A 17,819-nucleotide genomic window follows, 5' to 3' on the forward strand; every position below is an offset into this window, starting at 1 on the left:
GCGACAGCCCAGAAACCTGACTGATCTAGAGAAGATCTGTGTGGAGGAGTGGGCCAAAATCCCTCCTGCAGTGTGTGCAAACCTGGTGAAAAACTACAGGAAACGTTTGACCTCTGTAATTGCAAACAAAGGCTACGGTACCAAATATTAACATTGATTTTCTCAGGTGTTCAAATACTTATTTGCAGCTGTATCATACAAATAAATAGTAAAAAAAATCATACATTGTGATTTCTGGAATATTTTTTTTTTTTTTTTTTTTTAAGATTATGTCTCTCACAGTGGACATGCACCTACGATGACAATTTCAGACCCCTCCATGATTTCTAAGTGGGAGAACTTGCAAAATAGCAGGGTGTTCAAATACTTATTTTCCTCACTGTAAGAACATGGAATAACTGAAAAAAACCCCACTTTCTGATCTGCGTGACCGCTGACTGAACAGATAAGGCACCAGGGTTAACTAGCCTGGTCTGGAGCAGGCTAGCTGCACAGAATAAATCACCATGGTAACTTATGTGATACTGCTTTTGTGAAACCGAGTCATGGCTAAATTCAGCTAGGATATCTGGAATACCGGCTTAATCTGCTATTTTAGTTTTGTGAAACAGCCCTAAGGCGAGTTAATTAAAAACAGTTTCTTATTTACAATACTGGCCTGGCAGGAGACAAGTCTCCTGTAGGTAATGGGTACTGGGATCAAATAAAATAATAAAAACGACATACAGAAGAGGCAGGAAAAGAACACAACAAACCATGGTTTTCATGGTTTGTTGTGTTCTTTTCCTGCACAAAGAAACCACATGAAAGAATATTTAAAGACGGACAACAAACATGATAACAGATTAAGAAATAGACAATGTACAGTGAGTAGATGACACTACAAATGGCACAATAGTTAGGCTAAATGAAATGATCAAGACAGCTGCAGATCAACATATGTCACGGGGCTGAGTTATATTTTGAACATTAATATTATTCAGCTCAGAGTGTAATTGTGTGACCTGTCTCCTCCAGGAGATTATTGTAAGGAATGAGGGGGAAAGCAATAATACACATGAGAGGCTGTGGTACAACACAAGAAAAATAACAATGTATGTCTATTTCTTGCATAATATTTGAACTCTAAATGCAGATATTTTTAATTTATTTTGTTACGATTTCTGCGGATAGTAACTAGGCCCACTTGTGTGATGGTGAAGTGGTGCCTGAAATTAATATATTTTGCACATATCATGAAACGGGGCGGAATCCATTTTTTGGCTATACACTGGAGCCATATTCTGATCCACATATGATCAAAATCAATAAAAAAAACTGTATGAAAACATTATAAGACTCTCGATGCAAGAATTAAAACAACTTCCCAAGACGAGGAATGGCTGTAATGCTGCGTTCAAGTCACTACGTTCATTTCCACATTCAACTGCCAGTTAGTTAGTTACCAAACTATAAAATGTGGGATTTTAATAGTCCGAATCTCTCCAAACAGACAGATCATATTCTACATAAAACATGATCATAGTCCTATTCTAGCAAATAACCCTCAGCTCAGCAATTATTTGGAAAACATGCGGACACTCATGAGCTAAATCGGCGTGAACTCTCATCAACATTTTTTTATTAAATATTTAATTAAAATGTACTGGTCCTTGTGTTATTTTGGATTTTTTTACTTTGTATTGTATTGTTTTTTCCGGTGACCAATGTGGACGCTTTTAGACACGTTGTTTCTGTCGCACAGGACTTGAACGCAGCAGTCTCTGTCAACACCAAGCTCAACACAAACATCCACCTCAGTGCCCTTTCACCAATACAACGAGTGTGTCTTACTACTCAAAGGAAAACACAACGCGTTATAAAATTAAACAAGCTTTATCAGAATCCGCCTTTACGCTATTTTATCGTGCTGGTTAGCGGCCTGGATAAAACTTGGAAGCTAGCAAGTTGACGCTACCTAAGCAAACGTTAATATAACGTCATTTCCCTTCCGGTTTTAACGGTTAAACCTGAGAGGTGTTAAACCAACCGACAATCCAAAGATATTGTGCACAGTCGTTGTTTCCCGTCTGAGCGGCGTGTGGACGACACCAGGGGCCGGTTGATTTATTGAGGTGGACGTGACGCCAAATTTAAAGTAGCAGGCAGCCGGAGGGGGATTGCCCCTCAGTTGAGCGTTAAGCTAGCACGCTAACACGCGGCCAAGGAAAGGTTTGCGATTTTGTTCACTCAGTCTTCATCTGATCACTAAAACCCGTCAGATTCAGCTCCCCGCGGGTCTCAGTGAGCCCACCACTCCATGCCCTCTGCGTGGATGGGAAGTAGTTAGCCAGTGGAGCCGAAGAGGTAACCAGGTCCTGTTCAACATGGAGGATGAAGAGGTTGCAGAGAGCTGGGAAGAGGCAGCGGACAGCGGGGTGAGAAACATTAAACAAATATAGTGCTAAATAGTTATAAACCAGGTTCAACATGACAGTCCGACAATCAAACAGCAAGGATACGCCGGGTGTGTCTGGTGCTTGAATACATAAACATGTTTTTATTTCAGCTCATGTTCTCATCAAAGAAAGCTTCCTGGCTGAGTCCTGCAGGCCTCGCTGTCCCACACCGACGCGGGGCTGAGCCTGGCTTCGTCTCATATTATTTGCTCAACAAAATGGCTCTATGATGTGTGGAAACCCCGAGTAACATCCCCAAAGAGAACTTAATCTTATAGTATCGACTTTTTCCTAAAATCCCCCCATTGTTTAGACACGCCCATTGCGGAAATGACAGACTGCACTGAGTTGAATCATTACAATACTATCTATTTTATTTATTGTGGCAAAGCGTGGGGACATTACTAGTATCTCCTGTGTTCAAATTAAGTATTTCTACAATCTCAAACATTTCATTTGGCTGCAATAACATGCCACTTTAATGATATTTACATGTTGTTGCTGTTGTGGATATTAATATAATGGTTGAGTTGCAGCATGCTCTGTATCCTCTCATCCTGTTTATGAGCAACCTGAAATGGTTTGTATTGGCATAGCAATAAATATTTAACTTGTATATAAAAATGTATATAATACGTAAGGAATCACACTTTTAAGTGCTGTAACCCCTTCTGTCCTGTTAACATGGGAAAAACTAATACTGCGTGCAGCGTATTGTAAAAGCCTGTAAAATGTGTGGTATTTAAGAATACTTTTCCTGTATGGCCAAAGCATACGCACAGTTGCTATGAAAAACAGATCAGTAGCTTAACAAATGTAATTTGATGTTGTGGTATTACAGATTGCAGAGTATCTACATTGTCAATTGTAGATGACCTACTAGTGACCACATATTAAATACATAACTAACCATAATGAGGGATTATTGTTTTGTAATGACTGAATTGTTTGCTATTACTGAGTACGAATAATGAACTTGCTGGAAAGTAATACAAATGTAATAATTGTGTATTTTTCCTCAGGAAATTGAGAGAAGGCTTGAGGCTAAGCTGAAAATAAACGAGGAGGCAAAGTAAGCAAAAAGAAATTGTTTAAGAAATGTTCAGTACATGGTAATAATGCATAGAAGTTTTTCCCAGTAATTTTATGTTTCTTACACGTTTTACAGGAAATCCAGCTTGGGTTCGAGTGGCTCTCCTGTTCGAACTGCTATTGTAATCCAGGATGACTCTCTGCCTGCAGCACCCCCACCACAAATTCGAATTTTGAAACGTCCTTCAAATAACGGTACTGCTGGAAACTCTGTGTCCTCGGCTCGTCCTTCTCAGCAGATGAAGTCTTTGGCCCAGCGGGAGGCAGAGTATGCAGAAGCCCGGCGGAGGATTTTGGGTAGTGCTTCTTCTGATGATACTCCTCAGGACAATCCGTGCCAGGACAGGTAGGACAATATAATAAACAGTAATAAATTCACACAGTAGTTAAAATTGAGAGGTGAATAAGAAGTGAACTGTTATTTATTCTCATTTCTCCTCATATCATTAGGCCAGCTCGTGTGAGTGCGCAGCAACCTTCAGAACCAGTTCGTCCAAACAATCATGTGATCCGCCAGCCCACTGGCCCAGATGGCACCTCAGGCTTCCGACTCTGCAGATAAACACGAGCTACCTACTAAGGGAATCAGCTGTCTCCCTGAGAGGGCATGAAGGGTGGCAGTTGAAGGGGTTGTGTGTGGTTTAAAGAGCAGAGGGGTCGAATGACACAAATATTTGACAGACATTATAAATATGAAGACGTAGCATCGGTTGAAATGAACTTGTCCACCCTCTCTCTACTCTGCTTACTGGCATGGTCTTTGCCTTTCGCCTTGTCTCTTCCTTCGGTGGAGCATGGCAAGGGGCTGGCAGAGATCAGCCAAAAATCTGAAACCCCTTCTGTTCCACGCTGTGGACAGGCTCTCGTCTCACTTCCCTACACACTGTGATACTTTAATGTACCGTGAGGTGCCCTATGATTTTAAGTATGATTGGCCGGCCCAGCGCCAGGGCATCAGGTGTCTGTGTCTTCAGGGAGAATGAGGAGAGCTCGTGAGAACGTCTCCGAGCACGTCTCCGAGAATTCCCCGGAGACGTGCAAACGAATGAGCTGGCCTTTCCACTGATGGAGCGTGGATCATGGCTGGGTGTCCACCAGGTAGCTGGCCTCAGTTTGTTGGGTTCAGTGGAAATTAAGCTTGAGTGCAAGGTTATAGAAAGTCCAGCTGAGTAAAAGTGTGTTTTAATACTATAGTTGCATAACAATGGCAGCGGCCCAGACCAGCACTTTCCACAGCCCACAGGCCTCTTTGGCAGGGGTGGCTATGAAAGAAATGCCTGGTGGGCACACAGCCTGTGGCCAAAGATTATAGATCAGAAGGATAGAATGTCACAAAATCTTAGCTTATTCAAGCAATAATAATGAATTCACTCCCTGGATTATTTTTTACATATTGCCTAATTACCTGTGCTGTGTTTCAAATTATCTTTTGTTTTAAACAGGTTACATTGTTTCTTCATGTTATGTTTAGGTCAGGAGATTGGTAGTGTATCAGAGATTAGGTGATGTAGCTCATGTAGGAAACTTTATTAGTAGTATCATATTCAATTTTATCAAATTTGAAAAAGTCATGAATTGAAAATCTATAGTTACTGTGCATATAATTCCCTGTGTGTGCTGCCTGGTGGTTTCTAATCAGATTAGCTAAATTGAAACTTCTCTTACAGCCAACTGCACTGCATCTGTCTAGAAAAGAAGACTGTGTGACTCTTTCTGCATTAGTTGGAGTATATTGACTGATTTGGTTTGCAAATTCTTCAGAAATAACTATTAGATGGCCAGCATGGAGGATGATAAAGCCACATGACAAATGTTTTATCTTGAAAATGATTAAGTCATTGAATGATGAATTTTGCAGTGAAAACTACTAAAATTATCTTTCAATCAGCGTCCTGTAGAATGAAGCCAAATTCCACTGTCTGGTTTTGACGATTGTCTTTCCTGTGGAGTTTTCACACAAATGGATTTTACACCATGGTTTGGGTTTTTTTGCCACTGATTGAAAATAAAAGTTTGCAAAACATGGAATCGATAACCTCATCAAATACTGATGAGTTACGAGTACTGATAGTCACTGACAGGTTCACAGCACTTGTATGCCTTAAATGATCCCTGGTTACATATGTACACTTCCCAGTGGGTAGTGCTTGTTAGTTTTGTGCTTTTTTTGTGTACTTGTGATAGTTTCATCATCTCATTGAGGCACAGCTTATAGCTGCAATCGGCAAGAGTTTTAGGCAAATACAAAACCACACACAGAGTGTGCAATAATGCTTTTCTTACAGAAGTGTTTCATGACCATACTTCGACCATAATTTGTCAAAATAATTTCCGGTGTTGGAAGAACTTAAATGAATTGAAACTATTATTAACCGTAAATTAAACAAATTGCTTTTGACAAAGCAGAAAACTTATTAATATGGCTAAAGCTGCTGCATTTGTACCAGTTATTCCGTCACTCTAGCTAGCACTAGAGTGCATCGTTGACTAATGCCTGGGAGTTGAAGTTATCTTTTGTTGCTATTTGATGACAGCAGTATAAGTTATCCTTTGCAGTTCTAACATCTCAATATGTTTCTTTTATGAGATAACATACACTGTTCGGAGGGGATGGCATGCACTGTTGTAAACTGGATTTGGACTTAGAGCATCAAGGATACTTGCCTGTAATACAGTTTCCCCATATCAGGTTCAGTTATTGACATTAAAGGGATTTGTAATCCTTTCAGATTGATAAGACCCATGCTGTTCCTATGTGATCATTCACAGCCACCTGTCTAGTTTTGATGTATTTTGAAACTTGAAAAACACAAATGACATTTGAATACCCTTTAATAAACACACTTCAAGAAGAGAAGTTGGTGTATGTTTTTCTTTTATATTTTGTGAAACTTGGTTCTTGAGCAGAAGGTTGGATATATCCGAGGCATATGTTATTTCTAAATAATTTAATATGTGCCACAAAAGAATACTATAAAACTTCAATTACAGCTAGTCCCTTTTACGGGCCTGGTGTGGCTACACATTTTGACAAATAAATGCAGGTCTCAATTAGAAGCCTGGTCCGGTTTTTAAGTTCTTTGGGTGGATAATACCTCTTTAAACCCACCAGGTCGCCTGATTGTGCTAGTTCTAAGCTGCTTAGACTGCATATTAATATGTTTAAACTTCTGTCAATATGGACATGCTATAGACATAGATCCATTAGATTCTCCACAATTCAATCGTTTAGTTTATGTTACAGTTACAACGAACACCAAACTATTATTCATTCAGAATTACCGGCATGGTTAAGGAATTAAAGACTTGTCCAGTATAGACACCTGTCCCAAATATAGGCAGGGGGAGTTCAGTGATTTAAGCAAATAAATGCCCAGGCTATTAATTGAAGTTTTAAAGTAAACTGATTGTGGTTAATATAAAGATGTTTATAAAAGAATCATCCCCACTATGAATGATATGATTACAGGTGAATTATAAACAATACAAGTATTAGTGGCTACTTATATTCAGTCATTGCCAGTGTGATAATGTCTTCAAAAAGCAACACAATGCAAAACTATGCCATACTCAAATTTACGAAACATATATGACATATGACACAAACTGACAACTTTAAATGCTCAGATAGGTTTGGGATTTAGAAATTGGGGTCACATGCTACAACAGGTTGAGGAAAGTCATTTAAAATCATAAAGTGCTTGAGGGCTCTCGCAGACCTTTCAAACTGCAATGGTGTAAGTCTGAAATCATGCTAGTAAAAAATAAACATTTAAAAGGCTGACAAGAACATCTTTACATTTGTTCCAGTAAGGCATGATTAATGATTTGTTTTCAGCTGATTTAATCAAACAACATACTACCAATATATAAAGTAGGCTGATAAATTAAGAGATTGAGACACATACAGATATGTAGGCCCGATGTGTGTTGTATGTTTAACCAGGCAGGACACTTAAGAACTTATTATTTACAAGGACGTTTACAATACCCTTCTGCATCACACACTGCAGTTCGCACAGGTGATTTTAATAAATGTCTGTAGGGGTTATATTTAGGGAATGATGACAACTCATCCATCTCCGACATGAACATAATAATAATAATGGTAATAATAATTTACTCCTGCATCCTTTGCTCTATGCTCATTGCACTACTGTCTCAATCTGTCTATCTTGTTTTTTTTATTGCAGTGGTTCTCAAAGTGGGGTCCGGGGACCCCCAGGGGTACTTGAGGTGGTTTTAGGGGGTCCCCAGCAAATAGGTGAATAGTTATAATTCCATCCATAAGTAACACAATTACTATTTCGGTCATGGGTTCATGCACTTTCTGTAATAAAACATCTACCAATCTAAACCAATTAAACATTCCAATCAATCTTCCACCCCTCAAGGACTTGTAGGCCTCCAGGACTCTGAGGCGACCCCTCCCATCCCAGACACAAACAGTTTCAGAAATTCCCTCGTACCCCCACCCCTTTTCAGTACAAACTGTCGATATTTTGCATATCACAGCACAAACATATTCCTACATATTCTTTAAGATTCCTTTCTATTTTTTATATCTTGTCAATTTGTTACTTTATATTTATATAAGTCACCAAAAAATTCCCTTTTAACCTACTTGGCAATAAAACTGTTTCTGATTCTAAAAGCAAAATTTCTATCAGTTGGAGGATCCTGGGACAAAATCTTATAGAACGGGGCCCGTAGTCTAATACGTGTCAGTTTAGGGGTCCTTGACGTGAAAAAGTTTGAGAACCACTGGTTTATAGTGTGTATATGTGTCCTCTATACTATAGCCTGTGTCAGATTTTATTATTGTATTATTGTATGAGTAAGCACAGTGTGAGCAATGTACAGTCCTGAGTCAAATTCCTTGCGTGTGTACACATACCTGGCAATAAAGCTGATTCTAATTGTGATTCTGATAAAAACTACCTAAGTTTTCTACCATAAGTCTGCCTGTTTGCGAACCTTTTCCAGGTTGGGAGAGTGGACGTCTTCCTAAAGAGTGGAAACATGCAGTAATCATTCCAATTGTGAAACCTGGAAAACCACCAGATAACCCTGGTTCTTACAGACCGATTGCATTAACCTCTGTTTTATGCAAAATAATGGAGCGCATGATAACAGACAGACTAGTGGACAAACTGGAGAAAAGCGGGTTTTTTGTGGAATATCAGAGTGGATTCAGACAAGGACGATCAACAATGGATGCTGTATTAGATTTAGATAATGACATTAAAAAAGCCATTGCAAATAAAGAAGCAGTTGTAGCAGTGTTTCTGGACATTGAAAAAGCCTATGATATGCTTTGGAAGGAGGGGTTGTTAATTGCACTTCATGACGCTGGAATCAGAGGAAGAACGTTTAACTGGATTAAGAACTTCTTATGTGACAGGACAATTCAGGTGAGGGTGGGAAGCGAATTATCAGATGAGCTTGAGATAGAGAATGGAACCCCTCAAGGTAGTGTAATAAGTCTCAGTGCTCTTTAATATACTAGTCAATGGTATGTTTAGTAGAGTGAGGAAAGAATTCAAGTTCTCATTGTTTGCGGATGATGGGGCCATCTGGAAGCGAGGGAGGAACATCTCCTATATTTATGGTCAAACGCAAACTGCATTGGACAAAGTAACTGAATGGGCTAATGACTGGGGCTTTAAAATATCTACAGAAAAAACGAAATGCATGATATTTGGACATAAGAAGAAAATGCCTACACAGATGTTACAGATTTATAATAGGACTATTGAAAGAGTGAAACATTTTAAATTTTTAGGAATGTGGTTAGACATGGAAGAAGCCTATTGAGATGGTTTCCTTGAAATGTGGGAAAAAAATTAATGTCCTAAGGTGTGTGGCTGGGGCCGACTGGGGGGCTGACAGTGAATCTATGATGATGATATACAGAGCAATGATAAGATCAACTTTGGATTATGGCTGTGTGGTGTATGGGTCAGCAGCCCCTTCAGTGATTAGCCAACTTGACAGAGTCCAAGCAAAAGCCCTTAGAGTGTGCAGTGGGGCGTTTCGCACAACCCCAATTCCGGCACTATTAATAGAAACAGGGGAGATGCCGTTAGAAATAAGAAGACGTAAAATCGGTTTGAAGTATATAATGAAACTAAAAGGACAGGATGAAAATCTACCAACAAAAACCCTGTTGAGTCAACATTGGGAGTTCATGGGAACAGCAAGAGGGATCAAAACAAACTTTACAGAAAAACTCAAATCTATGGCAGAGGAAATTGGTATTTTGAATTTGAATGTATGTCCACCAATATGTCGTCCAGATATACCTTCATGGTTGATTCCTGATCCCAATGTTGACTTATATTTTATGGAAACAAGCAAAAGAAATATGTCAGAGGCTGTAGTGAAGGAGATAAAAGCCCGGATGTGTCAAATATGGGGAGGCCACCTACAAATCTATACTGATGGGTCAAAGGATCCTGAGAGCGGTAAAGTGGCTTTTGGTGTTAGCATTCCAGAAATAGGTTATAAAAAAGGATGTAGAATTCCAGATCATATGTCGGTCTTCACAGCAGAGCTGGTGGCAATCCTATGGGCATTAAAGTGGGTCGAAGATAATAAACAGGAATATTCAGTTATATGTAGCGACTCAGCAGCAACTCTGATTACAATTAAAGATACGAAAATGAAATCTAGACCTGATTTACTTGTGGAAATTATGCAGGTGTTGTATAGAATTCACAAAGCAGGGTATGAGGTGGGGTTTGTGTGGGTACCGGCGCACATGGGTGTGGAGGGTAATGAGGAAGCAGATGTGGTGGCAAAGAAGGCGGTGCTGGAGGAAAGAGTTCAAATTAATTTACAATATGGGTTACCGGATTACACAGAAATAATAAATAGGTCAGTGAAAGAAATGTGGCAAAAATCATGGGAGAAGGAAAGAAAGGGGAGAACATATTATTCAGTACAAAGAACTGTAGAGAAAGGAAAATGTGCTTTTAGAGGTAAGAGAAAAGATGCAGTAGTTCTATCCAGACTGAGATTTGGGCACTGTGGGCTGGCTCTGATTGGTAAACACCCTGATGGAAAATGTGAATGTGGAGACAAGGAAACGGTGAAGCATGTATTAGTTCTTTGTAGAAAATACTCTCGCCAAAGGAGGAAATTGTTTAGAGACCTGGGAGCAACTGGAGAAACTATATTTAGCATACGCACCCTAGTTAACTTAGATAGTTGGAACAAAATGAAGAAACTGATCGAATACCTACATAAAACTGGTTTATAAACAAGTATATAGGCAATTAGCGTTAAGATGTGAATGGCGAACAGAGGAGGGCAGCAATACGCCACAGATGCGTCTAGTCTGCCGGAAACAAGAAGAAGAAGAAGAAGAACCTTTTCCAGGTGCTCAAACCATCCCGACCGGGTGCGGCGCTGTTTGAATCGAGCACCGCGGCTCTTTGGATCCAGTCGTCGGGTTCATCTCCAGCAGCTGAGGTGTCTGTTGAAGTTCGGAAGTTACCTTGATAGTTAGTGAAACTTGACAAAATGGCAGAAGACAACAGTTATGAGTCAATGCTCTGCGTGAAGCCCGAGGTTCATGTGTACAGGATCCCGCCGCGCGCTTCAAACCGTGGATATCGGTAAGATGACCTCAAAGAGACGTAACGTTTGTAGCTAAATGATAAGTGTCGCTCACCAAGCTAGTTTAACAGATGCATCCATTATCGGACAACCAGTTAGGATGGACGCTTGTCACTTTTCTGTTTCCCTGCAAACGTTAACATGTAGCCGACGTGTTACAGCCCACAGGGCAGGTAACCGCTAAAGATTTAGATAAATAGACACAAGCTAGCTGGTGGTTACACGTGCTAGTGGCTAAACTGCGCACGTTAGCGTTCTTTCGAAACGCAAGTTCGTCACAGTTATCTGCTCACAGAAAACCGACACCATCATCCCGTCAACAAACAGTTCATTATCTGTGACTTACACCTGCTGTTTCTTGAAAAGTCAAGTATTGTTTTGAACGATAGGATAAATGGTGACATTTATGATTTTTATAGCCTGGAAAGCTTGCAATGACACGGCTGTTGCGTGTCCGATAATGGAGGCACTAGGCGAATTTAGATGCTAGCGGTTAACAAAGTGCCCACGAAGAGTCCATAAGTTAGATTTCGCTTTTTGATTAATTAACTAATAAGTGCATGAACTAACTTACTGTCAAACTGTAACTTAACTAGTTATGTGCGTTGTGTGTTTGTTTTGCAGACAAAATGATCGGGATCAATTTATGAAAACACCTGACATTTTCTAGATTTGCGTAGGGGAAACGTTACCTGATGCTGACTGCCTCAGGTCTGACATACATTTAGTTTTTGTCAAGTTGAGTCGCATTATAATGTGACAAGCCCAGGAGCCGTCACCTATCACAGCAGGTTATCACTGTATATAGCAGCCTGTTGAGAAAACTGTCTTTTAGTAGTTCACTCAAGGGCCACTCACTGGCTTTTCTGGACTTTCAACCGTATCTAACGGTCTTCCTCCGCGGCTTGGATTTGCTCAGATGTTATGACAAAAGTAGAAGGCCGTGAGATATGTTTGAAAGCCCTGGAAAACGTTCCCAGGTGGACCTTGGGGTCATATTGTGATATTTTAAATTACTCCAGCCCACCCAATAGGAGCCGATCTGTCAAATTGATGCACAATATAGAGGTGGTTTTGTTTTTACAATTAAGCACTACTTTCTAAAGCTGTTTTGGCCGTCCTTTTGTACAGTTGCTTTTCCTCAGTTGCCAGCAGAACATAAGACACCCCTGTTTACACAAATGCCTCGTTTTAGTCTTCCTGAAAACTTTTAATTTCACTTCCTCCTGCGCTGAAAAGCCACAGCTGCCTGTGTAATAACAGTGCTCAAAGTCAGCTGTTTCAACGAATGAGGATGAGACAAACCATTTACTTATTTAGATGGGTGTTTCCTGTTTTTCTAGTGCTGCTGACTGGAAGCTGGATGAACCTGCATGGAGCGGTAGGATGAAAATCACCGCTAAAGACAAGATGGCCTACATTAAGTTAGAGGACAGAAACACAGGTGAACAAACTGTGACATCTGCTTGCAGTGCGTGTGTCAGTGTGTACATAACCCACCACATGAATTCTTTGTCTCTAAACTAATGTCACAAGATAATCTGCTTTACAGTTAACTTTACACAACCTTTTACCTCTGCACAATAAGAACTGACTCACTTTTCCGGTGAATCTCTTCATCCGTAATCACCAGAGCACCAAGTATTAGTAAAGCACTAACTGTTTAAAGTGAGCTATCAGTTCCTTTGAATTTTAGAGCGGACTTAATTGGTGTATCCAAAAAGAAATCCTCGCCACTTGAGCCACGAGACTGCCTCATTATCTTGTCTGCTCTGTTTTTAGAAGCACTGAAAATAGATCTTTTTTATTAGTCAGTTGGCATGATTAGCTTTGTGAGAGCTACATGGATCAAATGTGTTCACATTTAGTTGGCACCCGATGGTGGTTAAAAAGTGTGCTGAGACTTGAAACACCTGGTTCACAGCCTAAGGACTGCTGTAGTATAAAGGGATAAAGGGAACGAAAGCCACCCTGCTGCTTTACTAGTAAAAGGTGACTAGTTTGGTAAGATCCTCCGATTATACTCAAACATCTTTATGTACTCTGTTTCATCAGTTTGTGGGATTTACCTTCATATTTGATCCAGTGTGTGTAGTGTTTGTGTCTTTATGGAAGATGACAGCAAACAGAAAAATAATTGCCATGTGCTCAAAACTCAGGAATAGTCACGGCTGCCAACAGTAATATGTATTTACACAGCAGGTTCCTGGCCTTGCTTGCTTCATATTAACAATGTACTCAAGGCTCGTTACAAATGGTTGGTTTGTTTTGGGTTGTAATTGTAAAGGTGAGTATTCAAACTAATCCCTGCAAATTATACAATTCCAGTCACATTTATCATAGAGAACATGAAGAAAACATGTACAGCATCACATGTTTGTCACAGTGTGATCAAAGCGCCTGTCAACAACCTTGCGATCTTAGTTTGTCCTTTTCAGCCAACCTTTTTACTTGATTACTTACAGCTCAGAAAATAACCCTAAGGCACCATCTGGTGTAAATTTGTTGTTTGCAGGAGAGTTGTTTGCCCAAGCTCCAGTCGAGCAGTATCCAGGGTGTGTAGTTGAAGCCGTCACAGACTCCAGCAGGTATTTCGTGATCCGGATAGAGGATGGAAATGGTAAGTCATCAGAGACTAAGAATAAGAAACAGAATAAAAGAAAGTAGGGGGATATGCTACTAAACACACATTTAATATAATGTCACATTGATATGAAATTTCGTATGTGTAGAAAAAATCTTATTTAAATCTAAATTTGGCATTTGATATAAGAACTCTAGTATTTATTTTATTGTAAATGTTTCTGTGGGATCACGCATTAGCCTTTCCCCGGAATGATCGGAAGATTTTGTCTGTTTTTACATTTTAAAAACTTTATTTTCATTGATCTCCATGATCTTTAAAGTGACGTGGCCTGGTGTTAGCTGGGATCGCCTCCAGCCCCCTGCGACCCCCTATGAATAAGTAGTTATAGATGATGGATGGATGACCCATTGCGAAGTCGTAATTGTCATTTTACTTAGGCCTATACTATCCCCTCCACTGTCTGTATCTTCCTGCAGGAATATGTATGTTTTATTATGTGGTGCATAATGTGTATTTATTTTTATTGCTTTTATAAAGGACGTCATGCATTCATCGGTCTGGGTTTTGCTGATCGTGGAGACTCATTTGACTTCAACGTAGCTTTACAAGACCACTTTAAGTAAGTTAGCTTCTCTTACAGAGCTTTATTTTTACTATCTGGTTATATTACAGAAGCTTGTCCTATCTTAGCTTAAGTTTCAAAGAAATGAAAAATTGTATCCTATTACAGAAGTAATTTCTATACTCATGGCTGCTTCCTGTCCTATGTCAGACCTCGTATCTTCACTTAAGAAATCCTGACTAGAACGGGAAATCGATCAAATTCAAAGTTGACTTGGCAGTCGATATATACTCATTAATACATGGGTTGGGAAATTTAAAGTGTCATCATAAAGTTTGATTAGCTTTTTTTAATCATAATTTTTTGGTGTTCATGTTGTTCCATATCGTCATTGCCATACAGACCTAACAACAGTGGTGCTTCCATTTTTGGCAGTTATTTATAGTTAGGACAGGGTCTATACCATCCTGACTTCCTAACTTCTTCTGTAATAGCTAAATTCCTATCCTAAGAGACAAGATAGGATTTATTCAATTCAGTTATAAAACATCTTTCTGTAAAACCAAAAATCCAAAATGTTGTCATAACCTGAGATAAGATCTTAGGCTTAGAGTAGGATGTTTCTGTAATGAGGCCCCTGATGCACATTTCTAGACAGATCTTGTTTTTATAAGTGATATTGTGACAGGATTCTTAGTTGCACATTGCCTTCTGGGTAGACCATAGTGCACATTTGTCCATCATGCATATAATTTGTTTTTGGTGTAAGTGAGTATAAAATAAGTCCATACTCATTCCACAGGAATGAGACCTCATTAGATAAAGTTTGTTACAACACTTATAAAAGTAGCAGCATGTAAAAATGTTTGACCATTAACCTCTGTTAAATGTGATTTTGTATTTGACCCAGTTTTAAAACTAAACTAAACTGCTCCCAGTTGACGCAGATAATTATTATACGCTCAAAACTCTCTTTCTAAAGGTGGGTGAAGCAAGAAGGTGAGCTTGCCAAACAGGAAGCTTCGGACATTGTAGCGCCTAAGCTGGACCTCAGCTTCAAAGAGGGGCAGACTATCAAGATCAGCATTGGGGTGAGCCTTTAGTCCCAACATTACAGATGCAAAGGAATTATTGAAATGATGAAATAATAAATTAAACGAGGACAAATTTTAGGAAGAAAAGAAACTCAGAAACTGTCATGACTCCATCACAGAACATCAAGAAGAAGGAAGCAGGCGGTGCCAAAGTGCGGCCAATGGGGGGGGGTCTACTCCCGCCTCCACCAGGTGCAAAGGCTGGAGGTGTCATACCCCCTCCTGGGGCAGAACCGACAGTCTCAGCTCTGCCGACTAATACTGGTGATCAGAGTGCTATTGTATCAAATCACATTTTTAAACATCGTCACATGGTTTAAAGTGTAATTCATGCTTTCTGTAATTGTTGTTTCCTCCACGTCCAGCCTCTATTTTAGACTTTGGGTCTTTCGTCCCTGCAGCCCAGCCCAGCTCTGACATGTGGGGAGATTTCACATCAGCAGGTTCCAAGTAAGTTTCACAACAAACAAAAGAAGAGTCACCTGCATTTTTGTCTGTGTAGTAATCCACCGTGTCCATCCTTTCACATTTGTTCTACATGATTGTTTTTGAATTCTTTCACACGTCACCATCATCTCTCTCGTCTCCTCCACAGCTCCAGTAAAGATGCTGTAAAATCAGGATGGGTGCAGTTTAGTTGAGTCGTGAGAAAACGTGCACACACTCAGGGTCCACACATTCCACGGACAGGAACGATATTTGGCAAAAAGAAACTTAAGAGAGGAACTGTTAGCAAACTTGACTGGTTCATTCACTGCACCTGTTCTGTAAAAGAATATGTTCACATAAAGTATAGCCCGCTGACCAACACACTCTGGAGGAACAAACAGTAAAATGTACATATTTTTTACAATCATTATTTTTTTCTCGACACTATGCTATGCAGTGGGGCCTTTTCTTTTTCTCTGTTAATCTGTCCAGAAATCAGATCTAATTGTGTCCCTCTGTTCCAACATCATGCACATGTTCTCATTACACCAGCACCTCTCATCTCATGGTTGTTTTTACCATTTGGGAAAGTTGTTTTACCTTTTAAAGTATCCATGTTTTGTTCAGCTGAATACCAATATGTGTGGTTCTTCTGTTTCTTAGTTTTTGTTTTAGGAGATCTTGCAAAGCAATATTGATATTTGATTAGTTTTACATCAAACCTCTTTCATAAAAAATGATCCAGATTTTTTTTTTTAAATCACCTTGTTGGGGGAAAATTCCTGCTTGCCATTTGTCTGTCATTAAAATCATACTTTGTTGGTTTGTTCATGTTTGTCTTTGTGTATGCCCTTCTTTTGTCTTTTCTTCCTGTATGTGTTTTTTTTTCCATGTGCCTTTTACCAAATAGAAATTTCCTTCATGTTGTTGCTAATTTGAGTATTTGATTAAGTGCCTTTCTGAAAAATATCTCAAAATGTAAACCTTTTGTCTTGTTGTAAATAAACAATATATTTCAATGGCTCTTGTTCTGATTCTTATTAGTAAAGTATTAGCTTGTGAGATTGTAGAGACAGTTCTCCCTTTCACAGCTGCAGTATGTTCTCAGATTATTGGACCAATTTCAAGCTTTTGGTATTGTAGAAAATTGTTTGTAATACAAGGAGAGCTTTCAGTAAGTTGTTCATTGTTTTTTGAAACAAGATTGGTTTTAATGACTAATCAGTGTTTATTTCTAAGTTAGATATATATTGAACTTAAGAAACTTGCCCAATTGTCCGTATTACGTTATTCTATTAACCTGCTGGAGTTGATGGTCAATTCAACATTAAAGAGTTGCATAGCTACTTCCATCTTTTGAAACGCCAAAAATGATTTTTGTTTTAAATAAATCCCATTTGAAGGCAATGTAGTTCTGGTTTTATTGAGTTTACAACGTATTCAACAGTATTTCAAATTCTTTAAAAGTAACTCAAGCAGTTAAAGGGTTTATCTGGTTCTTCTGCCTGCGGAATGATTTTGTGACAATGGGAAACGAAAACAGATTTAATTACTGTTTACCAGTTGTAATCATTGTTTTTACAGTTAACATGTTTGCTGTGGTTATTTTAATGGAAGAGAAGGAATAAGTCACTATGTCAAAGAAAACTTGCCATGGAGTAAGTTAGGCTGCGAAATCTCAGCCAAGTTTAAAAGGAAAATTAGAGCATTTAGACATTTTCTACAGGAATTCTGGGATCTATGATATGAAATTATTGCTTTTGCTTCAGTGAAATTATTTCTAAAAGCAATAGTCATAACGGGACTTTTTTGTATTATCGGGACATGTTTTTATTTATTCGGCTGTATTTTTGGATTATTCTGAAACAAGAAAAATAAATGTTTGTTGGTGGATTTAAGTGAAAATGTTAAATGAGATGCGTGCGATCACACAACAGTAGACCATCCAGATTGCTGTTTACAGACAGGCTGGGTGAACTGGAAGTCCCTCCCCG

General features: G+C 39.2%; 3 protein-coding genes across 5 annotated transcripts in view; 2 read left to right on the forward strand and 1 right to left on the reverse strand.

Moving 5' to 3' along the window:
* The window catches only part of fbxo42 (F-box protein 42), a 20,706-nt gene extending 8,735 nt beyond the window's left edge, over positions 1–11,971 (reverse strand). Inside the window, exons 1-2 of one of the 3 annotated variants that reach the window (XM_046075782.1) lie at positions 11,846–11,971; positions 10,905–11,010 (exon numbers count right to left, since the gene is read on the reverse strand). In XM_046075782.1, coding sequence (XP_045931738.1) covers positions 10,905–11,010; positions 11,846–11,903 — 164 coding nt within the window. In that variant the 5' untranslated portion in view covers positions 11,904–11,971. Of the gene's footprint in view, positions 1–2,029; positions 2,172–10,904; positions 11,011–11,845 lie in introns of those variants that run through there. The other 2 variants (XM_046075785.1, XM_046075784.1) reach the window with 2 other exon arrangements.
* LOC123987179 (SUZ domain-containing protein 1-like) lies at positions 1,796–6,384 on the forward strand. Its single transcript, XM_046075845.1, has 4 exons — positions 1,796–2,417; positions 3,461–3,510; positions 3,607–3,876; positions 3,981–6,384. Exons 1-4 carry the CDS (start codon positions 2,367–2,369, stop codon positions 4,090–4,092), a joined length of 483 nt encoding a protein of 160 aa, XP_045931801.1. The 5' UTR covers positions 1,796–2,366; the 3' UTR covers positions 4,093–6,384.
* Positions 10,928–16,844, forward strand: necap2 (NECAP endocytosis associated 2). Its single transcript, XM_046075831.1, has 8 exons — positions 10,928–11,152; positions 12,497–12,597; positions 13,669–13,773; positions 14,278–14,359; positions 15,285–15,393; positions 15,516–15,660; positions 15,762–15,846; positions 15,992–16,844. Exons 1-8 carry the CDS (start codon positions 11,058–11,060, stop codon positions 16,035–16,037), a joined length of 768 nt encoding a protein of 255 aa, XP_045931787.1. The 5' UTR covers positions 10,928–11,057; the 3' UTR covers positions 16,038–16,844.
* Positions 16,845–17,819: the final 975 nt, after the last annotated feature.

This window comes from Micropterus dolomieu, linkage group LG18 (assembly GCF_021292245.1).
Source record: "Micropterus dolomieu isolate WLL.071019.BEF.003 ecotype Adirondacks linkage group LG18, ASM2129224v1, whole genome shotgun sequence".
NCBI lineage: Eukaryota > Metazoa > Chordata > Actinopteri > Centrarchiformes > Centrarchidae > Micropterus > Micropterus dolomieu.